The sequence below is a fragment of the Meles meles genome, chromosome 11 (genome assembly GCF_922984935.1).
Source record: "Meles meles chromosome 11, mMelMel3.1 paternal haplotype, whole genome shotgun sequence".
NCBI classification, from domain to species: domain Eukaryota; kingdom Metazoa; phylum Chordata; class Mammalia; order Carnivora; family Mustelidae; genus Meles; species Meles meles.
In genome coordinates this window covers 70,960,572-70,984,471 of record NC_060076.1, presented here as the reverse complement: position 1 = coordinate 70,984,471, position 23,900 = coordinate 70,960,572, and the positions used below count along the sequence as shown (strand labels likewise).

Sequence of the window (23,900 nt, the reverse complement as noted above, 5' to 3'; positions counted from 1 at the left end):
AGGGCCCAGGGATCATGACTGGCTGAGCCACCCAGGCGCCCTGAAAAACCATTTTCAAGCACACAGAATTCCTATTACTTTTAAAAAGTAATAGTAAAACTATACTGTATAACTAAAAAACTAGTACAACTAAACAATAGTAAAAACTAAAAAAAGTAAAACTCTTCCATTTCTGTAACTATTATCAGTCAAAAATCCACTCACTTTGATATTTAAGTTTAAATAATAAAACCAACTAAATATTTCCTGGGTGGCTCAGTCAGTTAAGTGACTGCCTTTGGTTCAGGTCATGATCCCAGGGTCCTGGGACAGAGTTCTGCCTGGGGCTTCTTGCTCAGGATGGAGCCTGCTTCTCCCTCTGTCTACTGCTCCCCCCTTGCTTGTGCTCTCTCACTCTGACAAATACATAAATAAAATCTTTAAAGATATATATTTTAAATATGTATTTCCTATGTGCAGTACAATACAATATATTTTTGGTCTCTGTCCCAGATTCTGGGACTCCAGATTCTGCAGAACTCCTAAAAGCCTTAGAATTTCCAGAGTGAAGGGAGTGTCTTTTGTTCTACAATACAAGCCCCTTTGGATCACACTTCATTTATGCCAATTAATTACTTAGTGTGGGGCACCTAGATAGCATCAGGATGGGTGATCACCAAAAAGACAAGTGACAAAAACAGTTGTACTTCTAGCCACCCACCAACCTCCAGAAAGAGGAGGAAAAAGAGCTAGAGACTGAGCTCTATAAAAATTCTTGAGGAATGAGATTCAGGAAACTTCCACGCTGGTGAACACTTGTAGATCATGGGAACCCTGCACTCTCCCACACCTCCATTTCTTGCTCTATGCTCCTCTTCCATTTGTTTATTTCTAAAGTGTAACCTTTGCAATAAACTGGTAAACATAAACATTTTCCTGAATTTTGTAAGCTGTTCTAGCGAATTATTAAACGTGGAGGGAAACTGTGGGACCCTCCAATGTATAGACTGCAGGTCAAACACATGGTCCAATACCTGGACTGGTATCTGAAGGAGAAGCAGTCTTGGGGGACTGAATGACACACTTTTAAAACTATGTGATCGGACACTAACTCCAGGTAAGTACTGTCAGAACTGATCTATGAGACACCGAGATAGTGTTGGAGGATTGGTTGGTGTCACAGAGATACCCTAGAACAGGCCCACTCAAAGAAGAGATGAAAAATATGTACTGGATTATACTTTGAAATAATCTTTACCCAGAAGACTAGTTTAAGTTCAGCAAGTAGAATTAACCTATAAAATCTGGTTAGAACAGAGCTGCTGCTGATAAAGGAGAGAAAAGGTCAGGACTTAAAATGGAAACAGATGTCTCTTTGGAGGAATTAAGTCATGGAAAAACCTAACAGATCAAAGATGACTGAGGGGTTATCATAAAATGTTAACTATAAAAATTACAGAAGCAACCAAATGCATTCATTCAAGGAAGTAACAGGGAATAACTGCACAGAGAAGAGGTATGGAAAGAGATTTAGTGGGTAAGAGGCAGTAGTTAAAGAGAAGAGCTTTTGTATTTGTTTTCCTTATTTACTGAGCACTTTCTAATAGGCCAGGGACTGTGCTACCCACGCGGGGAATAACCTAAGAAACAAGTACTACACACAGAACTCAATGTAGTGGGAAGGCAGACAAGGAAAACAAATACAGAATCAGTACTCTTTTAACAGAAATAGCCACAAGATACTATCGTGATATAGTACCTAAGTGGAATGGCTGCTTTCCATAAGATGACAATGAATATAGAAAATGAACAGGCTGGCAAGGAATGGGAAGAATTGGAAGAACGATTTAATAATAAACACAACAAACATTATACAGAAAAGCAAAAAGATAAATAGGACTACGGATGTGTTCCTGCAATCACAAAAAATTTATGTTTGACTAGAATGGCAGATAGCAGGGCTCACCAAAAATTCCACGTGTGGCCTTTTATTTCTATTGCAGCTGGACAGGCTCATGTGACTAGTTATGGCCAAAGGACTGCAAGAAATGTGTCACTTCTGGCAAAAGTAAGAATGTCCAGCTTGAGACTCTTAGCTATCTCTTCAGCCATGTCCCAAGTAGTGGAGCTACACGACAGCAGGATTCCATTAGCCTGAGTCCCTGAGGACTGACCACATAGGTGGGGGCTCACTGCAGACTGAAGAAAAAGCTTTGGACCAAGAAATTAAGATTTGTGGTAAGACACTACAGAGTTTGAGGTTATCTATTACCAAAAGATAGATAACCTAATAAAACTATTGAGCTTTGTTAAGAAATGAGAATGGACAGGCAGGCAAAAGCTAAATCATAAAGTCTTGATAGATTTTAAGCGGAACAGTCACTTCAGATGTTTTTATTCTAATAACTGTGTGGAAATGACTAGAGTAAACATTACAGATTTTTAAAGGTCAAGGAACTGCATCAAGTCAGTAACAACAGGGAATATCTGCATGGGATGGGACAGAGGAGAGGTATGGAGAGATTTATTGGGGAAAAGGTAGTAGTTTGAGAGGCAAGGTAAGTTTCTGCATTTGTTTTCCTTTGCTTTCTGAGGAGACACACAGGCCAAAGTACTAGAGAACATCAAGACATATCAAAGAGGAGAGCTGAACACAGGACATGGAGTTTGTAACTGCTATGGTTGAGGTAAAGACTTGAGAGTCACTGAGATACAGGAGGAAGATAATGTCTCTTTTCTTTTTTTTTTTAGATTTTATTTATTTTGTCAGAGAGACAGAGAGAGTACAGGCAGGCAGAGTGGCAGGCAGAGGCAGAAGGAGAAGCAGGCTCCCTGCAGAGCAAGGAGCCCGATGCAGGACTCGATTCCAGGACGCTGGGATCATGACTTGAGCCCAAGGCAGCCACTTAACCGGCTGAGCCACCCAGGCGTCCCAGAAAATAATATCTTAATAAGAAGAAAGAAAAGGCAATACTCTGAGGAATACCAATCAGAAGAAAAGAAACCCATAAATGAGACCAAAAAAAAAGAAAAGCCAGAAAACTAACCAGGGAAAAACAGTAATAGGAGTTAAAGGAAGAAGGATAGACTGGTCAAGACTAAGAAACTTAATTAAAACAAAAATGTGTGCACTAAATTCGGCAAGTCAAGAGGTCAATGGTGACCTTATCAAGTGAATTTTCAATGAAGTGATTTGGGGGGAGAGGGAAACCACAACAAACTTAGTGAAAGGGAAATAGAGACAGAAAAAGTTAAAATGCCTCTTCCAAAAATAGCTAAAAAGAGAAGCAAAGGAAAGGGTGGTGGTGGGAGTCCGTAGCTTTTATACATGGGAGAGGCCTTCATGAGAAGAAGCACCAAAAAAGAGTAACTATATGGGATAAATGGAATAAATGATGAAGAAAAGCAACGGAGATAGGAAAGGATAGGAATGAGACTAGAAATGAAGGAAATGGGGAGATGTATGGCCTCAGACAAATTAACTAAAAGGTTGTCTGGGCTTCAATTTCTTTGCTTATAAAATGAGGGAAGAGGGAAGACCGTTTACTTCAACAATACCTTTCATGACTCTGAACATTTCATACTTATCTCTCTATTCATGCCAATGATTCTGCCATCTAAAACTTGCCAGAAGAGATACATTTACCCTAAGATCATCCTAGAAAACAAGAGCAGCAAAAATGTAAAAGTTTAACAAAAAAAAAAAGGGAAAGAAAATGTGGAACCCTGTCATACCCTAAAAGGTATCCAACATAGTTGGCACGGTAGGACTATATTACTAAAAAACTTTTTCTGAAAGTAAGGAACGGTATGATCCTTGATATGTGAAAAATGTATATACTTTTTTAAATGTCTTTGCAAAGTACTATTATACAACTTAACTGAAAGAGGCATCAAACCATTTAGCTCAGTGTCTTTTAATTTTGGAATACTCTTTTTCCCTAACAAGACCTGCCACAGAATCTCAGTATAAAACTGATAATAAGAAAAGTGGTTTTGGCTGATGCAGGAGCTCCTTAGCCAATGGACTTGCTCCTAGGCCCCAGCCCTCCACTGAGTTTAAGACACTAATGGAAGTCTGAGTCCCTTGTTTTCAAATCAAGAAAACTTCTCAGGGGGTTAGCTTAGCTTATGATCAACAATTAGCTAATCTTCCTTAGATTCAATGATGTAGTAAATCAGATCAGGTACACATATGCTTACATCTCTTTATTTAAAAAAAAAAGTGCCACCAAGTTATCACTTATTAAATGTAAATGTGAACTAACAAAGCACATCTGTATTCCCAACTACTTCCTTAATACCTACAATTAAAGAAATAGCTTTAGGTGTAACTGTTGTTGTTGTAGAAGTGATTTAGTGTTTAATTCTATCATTTTATCCAAAACTACCCTGGGTGAAAAATAGGTTTTTTTCCCTATCCCTGTAAAATAACTAAAGACACTTACCTAAACCAAAAGGGTTGCTAGCGGCAGAACCAGATGTGGAGTTAGTACTAGGAGCTGATGATGTGGTAACATTGCTTCCACTGGTATTTGTTTGCTGAGCTGAATGATCCTGAGCCCTAGGAAAAATTACCAAATCATGGTGTAAACAGTGGAACTAATTATTTTTAAAGAACCTCGGAAATTTCCAGAATTCTCAGAAACAAAACTGCAAGTTTTCAGACCAATTCAAATTGTCATAAGGTAAACACTTGAGATAACTAAGTATTAAGAACATAAAGAAACATAGAAAAACCCTATACAAGTTATACTTCAACTGCTCCCCCCCAGTATAGGTATATAAATATTTCACTACAATCATAATGATAATGTAAGATATGGAGATAGGTCACCCCATAGAGGAGAAATCAGTGAGTAATCACACCCATAAAGCTTGACTATATGAGCAATTTTTTATCTACTCCCTTCCAAGTTCTTAAGGATTGGGGAGCAGTTCTACTCAGCCCTCCTGAAATTGTTAAAAGTAAAAAATAAAAAGATGTCACCAAAAGCAGACTGAGAAATCAATACTAGTAATAACTTGTGTTAATTTAATCCTTAATATTATCTCTAGGTAAAAAAATAGAGACACTTTTTGGAAACCCCTTCTATCTGATACCAGTTAAGAGTTCTGAATCTCACTCACTGCTTCTTTCATTGATTCTAAGACGTATATTTTTTTCATCAGAACATTTCTAAAGTCAAGATCTGTCTTACAACTGCTGAGAACCAGTCACCAACTGTCATGCCTATGTATTCTGTAGGACTTCAATTAAATGATTATACCAGACATGCTGTGTTATTTAATAATACTTAACATGTCTTCAGGAGGGGCATCTGGGTGGCTGAGTCAGTTAAGCATCAGCCTTCAACTCAGGTCATGATCCAGGGTCCTGAGATTGAGTCCCGCATTAGACTCCCCACTCAGCAGGGAGTCTGCTTTTCCCTCTCCCTCCGCCCACCCCATTTGTGCTTGCTCATTCTCGCACTCTCTCTCTCTCAAATAAATAAAATCTTTTTTAAAAACCTGATAAAATGGCTATTCATTTGTGGTTTGCCAAGGAGGAGACACCTATGAGCTTATCCTAAAATCTCCCTAAAATAAAAAGCATCACTAAAAACACATTAATTTGCTTATTCTGTAATTCAAACAATTCAGAATTATGACCTAATTTAGAAATATGACTTAATACTGATGAACTCCCGAAAATATCAATGTGAAAGCATCAGTACTACTGAATCATTTGATTTTTAACTTGTTATCAACAACAAATAAATGAATTTTAATCTATCTAAACATTAATGGCAGAGAAAGTCATTAAATCCAAGACTGCTTATTTTTTGTTTATTCTTTTTAAAGATCTTATTTATTTATCTGAGAGAGAGGGAACGAGGAAGCCCAACGTGAGGCTCAGTCCCACACCTCTGAGCTCATGACCTGAGCAGAAGGCAGATGCTTAAGCAACTGAGTCACCCAGGCGCCCAGGACTGGTTATTACTTTTTTTTTTTTTTTTTAAGAAATACAGCTGACTCTTGAACAACACAGGTTTGAACTACAGATGTCCATTTATACTTCAATTTTTTTCAATAAACACAGGACAGAACTATAAATGTATTCTCCTTGTGATTTTTTTTTTTTTAAGATTTTATTTATCATTTGTCAGAGAGCGAGCGAGTGCACGTGCATGCACGAGCAGGCCGAGGTGAAGAGAGAAGCAGGCTCCCTGCCCAGCAAGGAGCCTGATGCAGAACTTGATCCCAGGATCCTGGGATCATGACCTGAGAGCCGAAGGCAGTGGCTTAACCAACTGAGCAACCCAGGCGTCCCTCTCCTTATGATTTTCTTAATAACATTTTTCTCTAGCTTATAGTATGAAAACAGTATATAATACGTATAACATGCAAAATACTTGTTAATCAACTGTTTACATTACCAGCAAGGCTTCCACTCAACAGCAGGCTAGAGTAAGTTTTGAGGGAGTCAAAAGGTATACTCAGATTTTTGACTACATGGCGATTGGTGCCCCTAACTCCTCCATTATTCAAGGGTTAACTGTATAAACAGTATAAACTATATATACATCACATCTAAAGCTCTAGGTCTTCCAAAAACATACCTGTTTTGTGTTTTGATGACAAGGTGAACAGTAAGCCCATCGTGAATTCCATGCTGACTCAAAGTATCTTGATCTTTTAAAATTTTTCCAGCAAATATCAACACAAGTTGGTCAGTATGCGATTTGAAACGTTTAGAAATTTCTTCCTTGAACTAAAGAAGATAAAAATAATTATTACAGGTGTTTGCATACCACCACCTAGTCTAGTTTTTACTAGTACTTCAAAAAGGCCCCTTTTGACAGATATTGCAACAATTCAAACAATACAAAGATCCGTTTTTTCTGCGTCAGTATCTTAATCATGGTGGGAAATGAGTATTAACATTTCACTTATCTCCAACACTAAGGTGTTAATGTAAGTACACATGTCCTATATTCAACTTTCTGTTAAGGCCTGACAACTCATTTCTTCCCAATATCTTGTTCTTTTTGTGTCCATGGTGTTAACTATAGTTCAAGCCGCACATAGCTGCTACCACATTTACAATTATCTATGCCTCAGCTTTCCATCTCCAGTCCTGCTCCATTCTAGCTGAATACATATACAGCCAACCTCATATTCTCAGCATATTATACCTAATTCCTCCCCACCTTTTTCTTCAACATTAACAAGAAGTATTATCTACACAAATACATATACAGTATTATTGACATGCAAAAATACAGAGCAAAAATCTTTCCTTGAAGGACAGCAATGGAAGAGTTGTCAAGTAAACCACAAAGTACAGAGGAAGCACAAGGGCAATTAAAGAAAGATTTGCAATGAAACCTAAAGAAAGATTAGGAAGCAGCCAAAACACCTGAGGAAAGTGTTTCCAGGGACAATAACATGCAAAAACAGAGAAAAGATCTTCATATTATTTAAAAACAAAACAAAACTTACTTATTTAGATCAGTGTTTTTTTCGTATCTGTATTACGATTACCTGTATGCTTAGGCTTTATTCCACCTCCCAAATAAGGAAATCTCAGAGTAGGCCAAGGAATCTATGTTAACAGACTACCTCAGAAAATCAGTCCAAATTCAGAGAAGAATCACATCCTAAACTACTCTACCCTATGCCCTACAGAAATGGGTCTCAACAGATGAAGGCACTATCACCAAGGGAATGTTCTGGAAATAAAAGGGGGTATGTTTGGTAGGAAGTAGAAAGACACCTTAAATAACACCTGAGATTTTTTTTTTAAGATTTTATTTATTTATTTGACAGATTTCAAGTAGGCAGAGAGGCAGGCAGAGAGAGAGAGGAGGAAGCAGGCTCCCCGCTGAGCAGAGAACCCGATGTGGGGCTCGATCCCAGGACCCTGGGATCATGACCTGAGCCGAAGGCAGAGGCTTTAACCCACTGAGCCACCCAGGAGCCCCAAATAATACCCGAGATTTTATAAAATCTTGCAGAAGGCAGGGAAGGGGAAGTGTAGAGGGATTTAAATAAAACAAGACAGACTATGTATGTCAATCATTGCTGAAAATGAGAAGTGCATTAAAGTTCATCACACTCTACCTTTGCATATGAACACTCAGTGTAACCGTTTGTTTTTTAATCAAAAAGATAATGCAAAATTATGTTACAGTAAATATTTTGGAGCTTTTCCATCTGAGCTCTCCTTCCTTTACCTGAAAATATATGACCTTTTTACCGAAGATAACAATTTCCAAACAACTAAAGAAATCTTTGTAAAATACCATTTGATAATATCCTATAGAGGCCAATCAATAATTTAACCATTTCCTTTTACTGACATGTCATTTTTTCCTTTGGTAGCTACTAGAAATAGCAACAATGTAATGAGCAGCAGAATACATGGTTTTGTATTTTTTTTTTTTTTAAGATTTTATTTCTTTGAGAGAGCGAGAGAGGGAGGATGATAGAGGGGAGAGACAGAGCAGGAAGCAGACTCCCTGTTGAGCAGGGAGCCCAACTCAAAAGACTGGAGACTCCATCCCACAACACTGAGATCAAGACCTGAGCCAAAATCAGACATTTAGCCATCTGAGCCACCCAGATGCCAGAGAATACTAAGGTTTCCCAGGACTGAATGAGATGTATGTAAAATGCAAGCACCAAACACATTGAAGGTGGTCAATAAATTGTAGCTACTACAATGCCAGCTCTTTTACTCCTCAATAACTCTGAGGTAGATGGGTTTTAATCCTATTTCAGATATAGAAACAAAGACAGGTTCAGTATGTCCCTCTCCATGACAGGCTAATAAACTCCCAGGTTAGGACTTCAAGGATCAATCCACCCAGATAAACTATAATCTGTTTCGTATGTAAACGAGATTAATTTAAATCAAATGTATTTTCCTAGCCTTAAAGAAAACATTTTCAGGATCTTTAATATCCCTTATATGTCATTCTGAAACAAATGATTTAATTGTTTAACTTGTTATTATATAGTATTTTAGCATATTTTAAGATTTGAAGGTAAAATGCCTTTCTGAAGGTAAAAGAAACACATCTACTCTTATATCCTGTTAAATCCCCAATAAAATAGTAATGGATTTTTTAATGTTTTATAGAGGTATAACTCATGTACCACACAATTTGCCCATTTAAAGTATACAGTTCAATGGTTTTCAGTATATTCAGAGATACAGGCAATCATCACCAGAATTTTAGAACATTTTCATCTTCTCTAAAAGAAACCAATACCCTGGGTGCCTGGGTGGCTCAGTGGGTTAAGGCTTCTGCCTTCGGCTCTGGTCATGATCCCAGGGTCCTGGGATGGAGTCCCGCATCGGGCTCTCTGCTCCCTCCTCTCTCTCTGCCTGCCTCTCTGCCTACTTGTGATCTCTGCCTGTCAAATAAATAAAATCTTTAAAAAAAAGAAAAAGAAACCGATACCCTTTAGCTATTACTTCCCTATTCCCCCATCACTGTAACCCTTAAGAAACCACTAATGTGGGGCACCTGGGTAGCTCAGTTGCTAAGCATCTGCCTTCGGCTCAAGTCACAATCTTGGGGTCCTGGGATCAAACCTTGCATTGGGCTCCCTGCTCAGCAGGAAACCTGCTTCTCCCTCTCCCACTCCCCCTGCTTGTATCTCCCTGTCCTCGCTCTGTCTCTGTCAAATAAATAAATAAAATCTTGAAAAAGAAAAAAGGGAACCACTAATCTACTTTCTACCTCTACAAATTTCCCTCAAGCTTAACATTTCACATAAATGCAACTATATAATATGTCGTCTTTGTAGCTAGCTTCTTTTACTTGGTTGGCATAATGTTTTCAAGGTTCACCCATGTTGTAGCATGTATTAGAACTTCCTTACTTGTTATGGCCAAATACTATTCCATGCATGGACATAAATTTTGTTTAGCCATTCATCAACTGATGGATATCTGGTTTGTTTCCACCTTTGGGCTCTTAGAAATAATGCTGCTATAAACATTCATATACAAGTTTTGGTGTGGACATAGGTTTTCATTTCTCTTTGGTATATATCTAGATGTAGAATTACTGGGTCATATGTATCTCTTCATTTACCATTTGAGGAATCACCAAAGTGTTATTCTAAGTGGCTGGACTACTTAGTGGTTATACATTCCCAACCACAACAAGTGGTTATACACTCCCACCAGCAGTATATAATCCACATCCTCACCAATATTTATTATCCGACTTTTTAATTATAGCCATCCTAGTAGTTCTGATTTGCATTCATTCCCCTGATAGCTAATATCTGTTCCTGTCCTTATTTATATATCTTCTTTGGAGAATTTTTTATTCAGATTCCTTGCCCTTTTTTATATTGGTTTGTCTTTTTACTACTGAGTTACAAAAATTCTTTTTTTTTTTAAATTTTATTTATTTACGTAATCTCTATACCAACGTGGGGCTTGAACTCACAACCCCAAGATCAAGAGTCATGTGCTCTTCTGACTGAGCCAGCCAGACACCCCTCAAAAATTCTTTATATATTCCAGACACAAATCTATTCCGGAGATAGGATTAGCAAAAAGAGATGACAGAACAAACTGAGACCTTTTAGTCTCAACTGGAACAGAATTTTAAAGCTGGACATCAGGTGGACACCTGACCGATTAATTTAGCAGACCCAAGAGAACTGAATTCTAAACTAGCAATGCAGAAAGTAATCACTAATTCAATCCCCGGAATCTGTAGAATTCCCAGAAGGCTGAGGCTGAGGGAAGGGGGTCAGGAGTTGAGAGATGCCTAAGGGCTAAAACAAAGTAGACTACTTGCAAGTCTCAGAAGCAGACATCTCCTCACTTCACACTAAGCAAATACTTGCCCCTCCTCAAACCCGACCAAAGGTCAGAGGATTTTTCTTCTCTGGAAAGGGAACAGAGAGTCTGGACTAAAGAACACACAAGACAAAATGAAAACAAGAGTGTAATACTAGATGAAGAAAATTAAGTAAACACAGACCTACCAGATGCTGAGCCTTTTCCTCCTTCACCCCGTATCTATCAAAAAGAACACGGACAGGAGGCCTTCACCATTGGGCAGGAAGACCATTAATATTATAGTGTCTCCAAGGAGAATCTAACTATCCTAAAAGAAAAATATTTAAAGATATGGATGTAAGAGTTTTTCCCAGGCACCCTAGAATAGTGATACCGAATTGGGATGGGTGTTTCTATCCCCCTTGGGAAGCATCTGGCAGAGTCTGAAGATTTTTCTGCTCGTCACAACCACTGTCATCTGGTGGGTAGAGACCAGACATGCTGCTATACCTCCTACAATGCACAGGATAGTCCCAACAACAAAGAACTACCCAATTCAAAGTGGCAATACTGACAAGGTTGCAAAACTGCCCTAGAGCTGTACTTTTCAAAGTACCACCCCCAGATGAGCAGCATTCACCATTACTAGGTTAACTTGGTAGAAATGCAAATTCTCAGCCCCCAACCCAGACCAACCAAATCAGAAACCCCAGGGATGGAGCTCCACAATCTATGGTTTTTTAACAAGTCTCACAGATAATTTTGCCACACACTAAAATTTAAGGACCACTGCCTGCTCTAGGTATAACAACAAATGTTTCCCAGAAATGAAGATGATAAAGAAACATATTAAATGTCATCAAAAGAATATGAACTCACACACACAAAATTCTCAACAAACAAGTTGCTAAGGAGGAAAGAGCAGAGAAGAACCTATAGATGAAAATTAAATTTTTTTAAGTAGCTCCAAGTCCAGCATGGAGCCCAAGGCAGGCCTTCAACTCATGCCTTGAGATCAAGACCTGAGCTGACATCAAGAGTCTGATGCTTAACCAACTGAGCCACACAGGCACCCTGAAAATGAAACTTTTTAAGTACACATGGAACCCTCACCAAGAAACCATAAACTGGATAACAGAAAAACCTTGGAAATTTAAAATAATGTAAATATATTCCCTGACAATATCGGAATTATACTAAAAATCAGTAACAGAAGATATCAAGAAAATCTGCAAGTTAACAAAATACTTCTAAATAATTCATGGATAAAAAGGAAGTCTTGAATAGAAAGCGCTTAGAAAGCACTTCCAACTAAACGAAAATGAAGCTATGGTATGTCAAAATTTGTGAGATTCAGCTAAACCAATTCCTAGGGAAATTTATAATATTAAAAGGCTTATATTTAAGAAGAAAGATCACAATTTGTAATCTAAGTTTTAACCTTTAAAAAGTCAAAGAGCAGGGGCGCCTGGGTGGCTCAGTGGGTTGAAGCCTCTGCCTTCAGCTCAGGTCATGATCCCGGTGTCCTGGAATCGAGCCCCACATCCGGCTCTCTGCGCGGCAGGGAGCCTGCTTTCCCCTCTCTCTCTCTCTGCCTGCCTCTCTGCCTGCTTGTGATCTCTGTCTGTCAAATAAATAAATAAATAATTAAAAACAAAAAAGTCAAAGAGCAAATGAAACTCAAGCAAGGAATTAATATTAAAAAAGCAGCAATCAGGGGTGCCTGGGTGACTCAGTGGGTTAATAAGCCTCTGCTTTTGGCTCAGGTCACGATTGCAGGGTCCTGGGATTGAGCCCCACATCTGGCTCTCTGTTCAGTGGGGAGCCTGCTTCCTCCTCTCTCTCTTTCTGCCTGCCTCTCTGCCTACTTGTGATCTCTCTGTCAAATAAATAAAATCTTAAAAAAATAAAAGCAGAAATCAACAAAATAAAAACAGAATAAGAGAAAAATCTTTTAAATATAAGTAGAATTCATTTTTAAAAAATCTAGCTACATTAACCAAGAAAAAACAGCAAGACACAAATTAACAATATTAGAACAACAGAGGTGAAAGACTACAGATTTCATGAACAGTAAAAGGATAAGGGACACTCCACACACATATGTATGTGACTGAAACAAGTCAATTTCTTCAGTGTCAAGCTACCGGAACTCATTCAATCTCTTCCGAAAATACAAGGGGGAAAAGTTCTCAACTCATTTCATGAGGCCAATACCCTGATAACCAAAGCAAGAAAACAAAATAGAAGACAACTACAGACCAATATCCCTCAGGAACACAAATGTAGCAGTTCTCCGCAATCATCTAGCACTATACGGAGAAACAAGAGGCTAAGCCAACATTTGAAAATTAATTTATATCAACAGACAAAAGAAGAAAAACCACACAATCTTGTGAGTCAAAAAGCATGTGACAACATTCATTCACGATGAAAGTCTCAGCAAATTAAGAATAAAAGGGCACTACTTACACCTGATAAAGTGCATCAAGGAAATATGTGCAGTTAACAACATATTTAATGGTGAATGCTTTCCCACTAAGATCGGGAACAAAGCAATGATATCCACCCCCAACACGCCACCACCACCACTCTACTCAACACAGTATTCAAAGTCCAAGTCAATGCAACAAGGCAGGAAAAGAGATAGATAACAAGAAAAGAAAACAAAGAAACAAGAAACTTATCAGTCACTTGCAATGTCTTATCTGCATTCCACTTCAAAAATTAATCTTTTTAAGCAAAAGAGAAGCCAGATGCAGTGAAAATATTTGCAAAAGACACATCTGATAAGGACTACTATCCAAAATATAGGAACAAGTGGGGCACCTGGGTGGCTCATTGGTTAAGCAACTGCCTTCAGCTCAGGTCATCATCTCTGGGTCCTGGGATCCAGCCCCTACCTCAGGCTTCCTGCTCAGAGGGGAGTCTGCTTCTCCCGCACTCTCTACCCTTCCCCCCAACCCATGCTCCTGAGCTCTCTCCTCTCTCGCTCTCAAATAATTAAATCTTTAAAAAAATATATACAAAGAACTAAAACCCAACAATAACAAATTAAACAACCTGATTTTTAAAATGGGCAAAAGACTTTAACAGATAGCTCACCAAAAATGATATACAAAATGCAAACAAGCACATGAAAAGATGCTCCACATCATATGTCATTAGGGAACTGAAAAAAACAAAAAACAAAAAACAGGATCATACTACACTCTTATAAGACAGAATGTCCATATCCAAAATACAACACTAGATGCCAGCACGGATGTGGAACAGGAACTCTTATTCACTGCTGATGAGGCACCATTTGGTATACTTTGGAGGAGACAGTCTGGCAGTTTTTGATAAAGCTCTTACCACTTGATCCAGCAATCACACTCCCTGCTATTTACCCAAAGAATTAAAAACTTATGTCCATACAAAAGGAGAAAATCAGAAGCTAAGCAGTATTAACAAATGATAAAAGCTGCAAACTCATGTTCACACAAAAACCTGCACACAGATATTTACAGCAGTTTTATTCATTATTGTCAAGACTCAGAAGCAAACCAAGATATTCTTCAGTAGGTGAATGAATAAACTGTCGTACATCCAGACAATGGAATATTACTCAGTGCTATACATACATACATAAAACCATGAAAACACATCAAGTAATCGTAAATACATATTACTAAGTCAGAGGAGCCAATCTGCAGAGTCCACATATTGTGTAATTACAACTACATGATATACATGACATTCTGGAAAAAGCAAAACTATGAGATCAGTGGTTGCTAGGGGTTCAGAAAGGATGATGAATAGGCAACATGTCATTAAACCTTTGTCAAAACCCAAAGCATGTAAAAACATCAAGAGTGTATCTTAAACCTTGGTGGCTTGTTCGGTGGGATATCTGACTTCGTCTCAGGTCATGATCCCAGGGTCAGCATAGAGTCTGCTTGTCCCTCTGCCTCTGCCCCTCCCCCACTCATGCTTTCTCTCAAATAAATTTTTAAAAATTTTTAAAATTTAAAGTGAAGAAGAAGTGAATCTTAAACTATGGACTTTAGGTGATGATGTCCATCAATTGCACTACTATGGGGTGGGATGGTGATGGTATGAGAGGGGGGAGGATGTGGAGCAGGGGATATGGAAACTCTACCCGCCACTCAATTTGCTGCTCTCAAAACATACAAGTCTTTTTTTGAAAACAAAAATATAAAATAAATTCATACTATTACTATGCTAAAAAAATCACTGAGATAACAGAAATTTTGAACCGATGAAATTAAGGAATTACTCACTGAAAAGCAGGATAATATATTGTTTTTTTAAAAGGTCCTTATTTTTTAGAGATACATGCTGAAGTACTAAGGGATGAATGGATATAATGCATGAGAGATGCATCAAAACGATGAGGAAGGGCTGGGCGCCTAGGCAGTTCTGCTGGTTAGGCCTCTGCCTTTAGTTCAGGTCATAATCCCAGTGTCCTGGGATCAAGTCCCACATGGAGCCTGCTTTCCCTCTCCCTCTGCCCCTCCCCCTCTGCTCCGTGCTCCCCTCCCCTCAATAAATACATAAAATCTTTAAAACAAAAATGATGAGGAAGAGGGAGGTACCGCAAGGAAAAATATACCTGAAACAAGACTGACTTTAAGATTAGCTGTCAAAACTGAGTATAGGATTCCTGAGAGTTTAACTTACTATATCTACTCCTTGTATACTTTAAATCAACCATAATAAAAAATTTAAGAAAAAACTTAAAAGAGGGAAGAAAAACTGGCCTAATAATAGAAAAAGAAAAGTTGGGAAAAAAAAAAAAGGCGTATGACCAAACAAAGTGAGGCTATTCTAATCAACAAACAGACTTTAACATAAAAGCAACTAGAACATTTCAATGTTCTGAAGTGTTAAATTCACAAGATAAAACTTTAAAAGTACACATACATAATAGAACAGCTTCAAAATACATAAAATAGAAACTAAACATAACCACAAAGAAAAGGTGGACAAATCTGAAAGTACAGTAAGATTTTAGCACATTTACCTCAGTACCTGATAGAATAAAACAGGCCAAAACACACACACACACACACACACACACACACACACACACACACACACATTTACCTCAGTACCTGATAGAATAAAACAGGCCAAAACACACACACACACACACACACACACACGCGCGCGCGCGCGCGCACACACAACGACTTGAACATAATTAACAAATGTCCTAACTGGAATGTGTAGAAAACTGCACCCAACAATTGCAGAATAAACGTTCTTTTTAAGCACATTTATAAAATCAGACCATATGCTGTGCCATAAAGCAGGACAACATATTTCAAATGAAAATCTTACCATACATGTACTACGACCACATGCAAATTAAACACTACCATGCAATTAAACAGCACCAAAAAGAGATATCAATAAAATTCTATACAACTGGAAAATTCTGTGTCCTAAGCAGGACACAAAAAGATGTAATCATTTAAAAAAAGGGGAGGGGGACAATAGGGATGCCTGGGTGGCACAGTTGGTTAAGCATCTGCCTTCATCAGGTCATGATCTCAGGGTCCTGGGAACACACCCCACATAGGGCTTCCTGCTCAGGAGAGTCTGTTTGTCCCTTTCTGTCTGCCCCTTCCTCCCCCTTGTATTCCCAGGCACGCTAGCCCGTGCTCTCTCAAATAAATAAAATCTTTAACAAAAAATGCACAGTAAATTAAACTATCATTAACAGAGATAAGAGAGAGAAAACATCTTAAATACCAACAACCAAGAGAGCCTGAACCCGATTTTACACAGGATGTATACAAAAAAAAAAAAAAAAAAGACAACCCAATTAAAAAATGGCCAAAAGACTAAAACAAGAACTTCACAAAATTTAAAGTTAAATGGCTAGCACAAAGGAAAAGCTGCTTTTCAAAAAAAAAAACAAAAAAAACCACACACAACAAAAAAGCTGCTTTCCCTATTTAGTCATCAATCAGATAACTTCAAATTAAAACCAGTGATACACTTACAGAATGGTTCAACTTAAAAGACTAGCAGAGTGTTGTAAATAATGTAGAGCCACCAGAATCCACAAACATTACAGACATAAGTACAGGCTGGTATATTCTGGAAAAACATTTTGAGGCAGAAGGTGAAACAATGCTTACTCTATTGACCCAATTCCACTTACGGGATTATATCTAACAAACAACAGGTCCACAGGTATACCAAAAGGTATGTTCAGGAAAGTTCAAACCAGTATTCTTTATTAGCCAAAAACTTTAAACAACTCAACTGTTCTTTAACTGCAGAAGAAACTGTGGTATATTTACTTAATATGATACTACACATGATGACAACAAATGAACTATAGCCGCATGTCACCATGGATCCCTCAATGCAGAGCAAAAGCCAATCACAAATGAAGATAAACTGTGACTTCACTTATATAAAGTTTAAGAAAAAAGGGAGGGGAGGAGGTGGTGATTACAAGGACGGTACTCTTGGTTCTCAGGGGCTTTAGAGCAATTCAAGTATGAGTGCATAGCGCTTCATAGAGCAAGTTGGAAAGCATTATGTTAGAGACAGTGGTAGAGTTCAGCTATAGCTCTAGTACTATACAGAGGAAAATTTTATCATCTGACCGCCAATTATAATTCAGTTCTTATAAAAATAAATTTTAAATTTCAAGCCAATCTCAAAATATTTAGATATTAGAACCACTCCCAAACAGAAGACTAATGTAATGCTGTAGAAGACTAATGTGGTTATTCTGAGTAAATTATCCAAAGCTTGGAACAAACTAGCAAAAAACAAAGGATTAATTACTCAATTCAGCTGCCTGATACTCCATACACTATACTTTTAATCATATGATATCAGATATGATATGCTTTTCCAAATATGCTGTACTTCAGAAAACTATACTCCAAATATGATCAACATAAACAATGTTATGGTTTTTTAAATTAACATATAATGTATTGTTTGTTTCACGGGTAGAGGTCTGTGATTCATCAGTCTTACGCAATACACAGAGCTCACCAAACACATACCCTCCCCAATGTCCATCACCCAGCCACCCCAACCCTCCCACACCCCTCCAACTCCAGCAACCTTCAGTTTGTTTCCTGAGATTAAAAGTCTCTTATGTTTTGTCTCTCTCTCTGGTTTTGTCTTGTTTCATTTTTTTCCTCTCATCCCTCATAATCCTTTGTCTTGTTTCTCAAATTCCACATCAGTGAGATCATATGGTAATTGTCTTTCTCTAACTGATTTATTTCACTTAGCATTAATACCCTCCAGTTCCAACCATGTTACTGCAAATGGTTATGAGCTCATGTTTTTGATGGCTGCATAATATTCCATTCTATATACATACACACCACATCTTCGTTATCCATTCATCTGTTGATGGACATCTGGGCTTTTGGCTATTGTGGACATTGCTGCTATAAACACTGGGGTGCAGGTGCCCCTTCAGATTCCATTTGTATCTTTGGGGTAAATACCCAGGAGTTCAATTGCTGGGTCGTAGGGTAGCTCTATTTTTGAGGAACCTCCATATTGTTTTCCAGAGTGGCTGCACCAGCCTGCATTCCCACCAACAGTGTAGGAGGGTTCCCCATTCTCTGCACCCTCACCGACATCTGTCATTGCCTGATTTGTTAATTTTAGCCATTCTGACTGGTGTGAGGAGGTAGCTCATTGTGGTTTTGATTTGTATTTCCCTGATGCCGAGAGATGTTGAGCACTTTTTCATGTGTCGGTTGGTCATCTAGATGTCTTCTCTGCAGAAATGTCTGTTCAGACTGGATTATTTGGGTATTGCGTTTGATTAAGTTCTTTACAGATTCTGGATATTAGCTTTTTTTTAAGATTTATTTATTTGACAGACAAAGATCACAAGTAGGCAGAGAGGCAGGCAGGTGGGGGGAGGGAGCAGGCTCCCCACTAAGCAGAGAGCCTGACATGGGGCTCGATCCCAGGACCCTGGGATCATGACCCGAGCCGAAGGCAGAAGCTTTAACCCACTGAGCCACCCAGGTGCCCCTGGATACTAGCCTTTTATCTGACATGTCATTTGCAAATATCTTCTCCCATCCTGTCAGTTGTCTTTTGGTTTTGTTGACTGTTTCTTTTGCTGCGCGAAAGGTTTCTATCTTGATTTAAAAAAAAAAAAAAAAAAAAGAGTTCATTTTTGCTCTTGCTTCCCTTGCCTTTGGTGATGTATCTAGGAAGAAGTTGCTCAGACTGAGATCGAAGAGGTTGCTGCCTGTATTCTCCTCAAGGATTTTGATGGATTCCTGACTCCTATTTAGGTCTTTCATCCATTTTGAGTCTATTTTTGTGTGTGGTGTAAGGAATGCTCCAGTTTCCTTCTTCTGCACGTGGTTGTCCAATTTTCCCAACACTATTTGTTGAAGAGTCTTTTTTTTTTTTTTAAGATTTTGTTTATTTATTTGACAGACAGACAGATCACAAGTAGGCAGAGAGGCAGGCAGACAGAGAGGAAGGGAAGAAGGCTCCCTCCTGGGCAGAGAGAGAGCCCGATGCAGGGCTCGATCCCAGGACCCTGGGATCATGACCTGAGCTGAAGGCAGAGGCTTTAACCCACTGAGCCACCCAGGCACCCCGAGACTGTCTTTTTTCCATTGGATATTCTTTCCTGCTTTATCAAAGATAGACGATAGAGTTGAGGGTCCGTTTCTGGGTTTTCTGTTCTGTTCCACTGATCCGTGTGTCTGTTTTTGTACCAGTAAGTACCAAACTGTCTTGATGGTGACACCTTTGTAATGGAGCTTACAGTGCAGAATTGTGATGCCATCACCTTCAGTTTTCATTTTCAACATTCCTCTGGCTACTTGGAATCTTTTCTGGTTCCATAAAAATTTTATGATTATTTTTTCATTTCTGTGAAAAAAAAGTTGACAGTATTTTGATAGAGACTGTATTAAATGTGTAGATTGCTCTAGGTAGCATAGACATTTTCACAATATTTGGTCTTCCAATCCACGAGCATAGAATGTTTTCCCATTTCTTCGTGTCTTCCTCAGTTTCTTTCATGAGTACTTTATAGTTTTCTGTTGCTTCTTTGGTTAGGTTTATTCCTAGGTATCTTATGGTTTTGGTACAGTTGTAAGTGGGACTGACTCCTTAATATCTCTATCCTACACTGTGAAGAGTTTTAATCAAGAAAGGATGCTGTACTTTGTCAAATGTTTTCTCTCCATCTATTGAGAGGATCATATGGTTCCTGTCCTTTCTTTTATTAATGTATTGTATCACACTGATTGATTTGCAGATATTGAACCAACCTTGCAGCCCAGGAATAAATCCCACTTCGTCATGGTGAATAATCCTTTTAATATACTGTTGGACCCTATTGGCTAGTATTTTGGTGAGAAATTTTACATCCATGTTCATCAGGGATATTGATCTGTAATTCTGCTTTTTGGTAGGGTCTTTATCTGGTTTGGGGACCAAGGTAATGTTGGCCTCATTGCTGAAACTCATAACTGATGAAACTTATAAAATGAGTTTCAAGTTTTCCTTCCATTTCTTTCTTTTTTTTTTTTTTTTTGAACAGCTTTAGAAGAATAGGTATTAATTCTTTAAATGTTTGGAAGAATTCCCCTAGGAAGCCATCTGGCCCTGGGCTCTTTTTTGTTAGGAGATTTTTGATTACTATTTCAATTTCCTTACTGGTAATGGGTCTGTTCATGTTTTCTGGTTTTTTTTCCTGGTTCAGGTTTTGGTAGTTTATATGTCTCTAGGAATGCATCCATTTCTTCCAGATTGTCTAATCTGCTGGCATATAGTACTGCTCATAATATGTTCATAATATGTTTGTATTTCTTTGGTGTTGGTTGTGATTCTTCTCTTTCTTTCATGATTTTATTAATTTGGGTCCTTTCTCTTTTCTTTTTTGGTAAGTCTGGCCAGGGGTTTATCAATATGAAGAGTTCTTTCAAGGAACCAGCTCCTAGTTTCATTGATTTGTTCTACTGTTCTTTTGGTTTCTATTTCATTGATTTCTGCTCTGATCTTAGTTATTTCTCTTCTCCTGCAGGGTTTAGGCTTTATTTGCTGTTCTTTCTCCAGCTCCTTTAGGTGTAGTGGTTAGGCTGTGTACTTGAGACCTTTCTACCTTTCTTGCTTCTTGAGAAAGGCTTTTATTGCTATATACCTCCCTCTTAGGACCGCCTTGCTGCATCCCAAAAGTTTTGAGCAGTTTTATTTTCATTTTCATTTGTTTCCATGAATTTTTTCAATTATTATATTCCTGGTTGACCCAGTCATCCTTTAGTAGGATGCTCTTTAGCCTCCATGTATTTGAGTTCCTTCCAACTTTCCTCTTCTCATTGAGTTTGAGTTCCAAAGTGTCGTGGTCCAAAAATATGCAGGGAACGATCCTAATCTTTTGGTACTGGTTAAGACCTAATCTGTGACCCAGGATGTGATCTATTCTGGAGAATGTTCCATGTGCTCTAGAGAAGAATGTTGCTTTGGGATAGAATGTTCTGAATATATCTGTGATTACCATCTGGTCCCATGTGTCATTTAAAGCTATTTCCCTGCTGATCTTTTGCTTAGGTGATCTGTCCATTTCAGTGAAGGGGTGTTTAAGTCCCCTACTGGCACTGTATTATTGTTGATGTGTTTCTTTGATTTTTGTTATTAACTGGCTTATATAATTGGCTGCTCCAATGTTAGGGACATAAATATTTACTATTGTTAGATTTTCTTGTTGGATAGATCTTTTATGATATAGTATCCTTCCTTATCTCTTATTACAGTCTTTTGGTTTAAAACCGAATTTGTCTGATATAAGGATTGCCACCCCCAGCTTTCTTCTGATGTCCATTAGCATGATAAATGGTTTTCCACCCCCTCACTTTAAATCTGGAGGTGTCTTGGGTCTAAAATGAGTCTCTTGCAGACAGCATATTGATGGGTCTTGTTTTTTCATCCAATCTGATACCCTGTGTCTTTTGATTGGGGCATTCAGTCCATTTACGTTCAGGGTAACTACTGGAAGTTACAAATTTAGTGCCATTGTATTGCCTGTAAGGTGATATTACTGTATATTGTCTCTGTTCCTTTCTGGTCTATGTTACTTTTGGGCTCTTTTTGCTTAGAGGACCCCTTTCAATATTTTGTAGGGCTGGTTTGTTTCTTGCAAATTTTTTTTAGTTTCTGTTTGTCCTGGAAGCTTTTTATCACTCCTTCTATCTTCTTTTAAGATTTCATTTATTTATTTGACAGAGGGAGACACAATGAGAGAGGAAACAGAAGCAGAAGCAGAGAGGGAGAAGCAGGCTTCACGCCGAGCAGGAAGCCTGATGCAGGGCTTGATCATGACCTAAGCCGAACAACTGAGCTACCCCGGGCGCCCCTCCTTCTATTTTCAATGACAGCCTAGCTGGATAAAATATTCTTGGCAGCATATTTTTCTTGTTTAGTACCCAACAATGTTATGTTTTTACAGAAGGACCAAAACTCTACATACTTCAGATTTCCTTAAACTCCTATTCTACACTCTTCAGGTAGATGGAAGGAGTTTCAGCTTCTAGTGGCTTCAAAAATATCAAAATTTTCTAACATCTGAACTTTATTTCCATGTCTGTTTTATTTACTACACTTTTACTGAACACAAAAGAGAAAATCAGAGACTAAGTAGTATTGACAAAGAAAGAAAAAAAAAGAAATTAGCAACCTTGAAAACTACCAAAGAGGTTTTACAAAGCAGTTTTACACAAGGGTTTTACAGCCCACAGATACTATTTCTCTAAAGAAACGTAAAACTTATGCAACAAGTTATATAAAGTGTTTCCATATACCTAGGGAAGAATCTTAACCACAAAGGAAAGATTTTTATAATTTACTTGTATCTAGACCATCTAGATACTCTGATTTTTGGACCAAGGCCCATGTTGCCACCACTAACTCAAAATGAAAAATATATGCTAGAATGGGCCTCTAAGGATCCATGTTTCCTATAAATGTATGCTTCCTACTCTGCTCTTGCACGGACAAGCTACAGTAATAACCAACAAGACAAACAGTTGAAAACTCAGAAGTACTAGACATTTTCCCAATAACCAGAAGAGTCAAAATTCTAAAGTACTTCAAATAATTTGAAATCAAACCAGCATGTACAAAACAACAGTCACTACCCATTTCTCTCAACATCATCCAAAGTTAGGTATTTCACATCAACGGATTCTCCAGCTAATTTACGTTTACCCTGTGTGATCACCAAAATTATTTTCCATTCTACTGAATATAATGTAACTTTTTGAAAAGGCTGAGTTACTGTTACATACATATCAACTGTTGTCCTGCAACACAATGATACTGTTCCAGACTCTCAAGGTGTTCTGTATCTGCTTTTTTGCCAGACTGAGTTCTTACTTTGACAACGTATCTCCCCTTCCCCCTAAATTTGCTGTTTTTAATCAAGAGGAAGAGGCAAATAAGTAATCAAGAATTAGAAAACCATATAAAATAGAATGCTGAGATAATCTGAAATGCTCTCCCGACATGAAAACGTGTGATGTAGTGTATCAAATTTTATGATACCAATCTCTGCTGTTCAGGGTCCACTTCACTTATTTCCTGTTCTTGACTGACTGGGGGAAGAAAGAGACACACATGCAGGTGGAGTGAGGAGGGAACAAAGTGGTAAGAAAAAAAAAAAAAAAAAAAAAAAAGAATGTTCTTGAAACATTTAGACCTGAGTTCAAATCTTGGTTTTGCCACTTTCAAACCCTGAGGTTGTTATCTAAGGATCTCTGACCCTAGGTTCCCTCATCAGTAAAATGGAGGTAATATTTAATCTGCAGAGTTGATGCAAGAATTAAAAGAGGTATGTAAAGTACCTGGAGGCAGAATCCTCACACTCATGCAAACACTCAAATATTCTACCCCAATTATGTGAAGATAAACTTTGAATTATAACCACTTTTATAAAATAAAGTTAACCTAAAAAAATAAAATAAATAAATACAATTAAGTTAACCTGACTTTTAACTTAGCTAAAAGAAATACTGTCATCCTTTACAACTATCCCACAATCCAAACTTGCCTTTAGCTGTCTCTGCTCCTACTAAGTATCTTCAGAAAAAAATAAATT

The 23,900-nt window shown here is 38.0% G+C and overlaps 1 protein-coding gene across 3 annotated transcripts in view; it reads right to left on the bottom strand.

The window, feature by feature from the left end:
- Positions 1 to 23,900, bottom strand: part of UBQLN1 (ubiquilin 1) — a 51,383-nt gene that overhangs the window by 17,060 nt on the left and 10,423 nt on the right. For all 3 annotated transcript variants that reach the window (XM_046022744.1, XM_046022745.1, XM_046022746.1), the window contains exons 2-3: positions 6,582 to 6,733; positions 4,428 to 4,543 (exon numbers count right to left, since the gene is read on the bottom strand). In XM_046022744.1, coding sequence (XP_045878700.1) covers positions 4,428 to 4,543; positions 6,582 to 6,733 — 268 coding nt within the window. The remainder of the gene's footprint in view (positions 1 to 4,427; positions 4,544 to 6,581; positions 6,734 to 23,900) is intronic.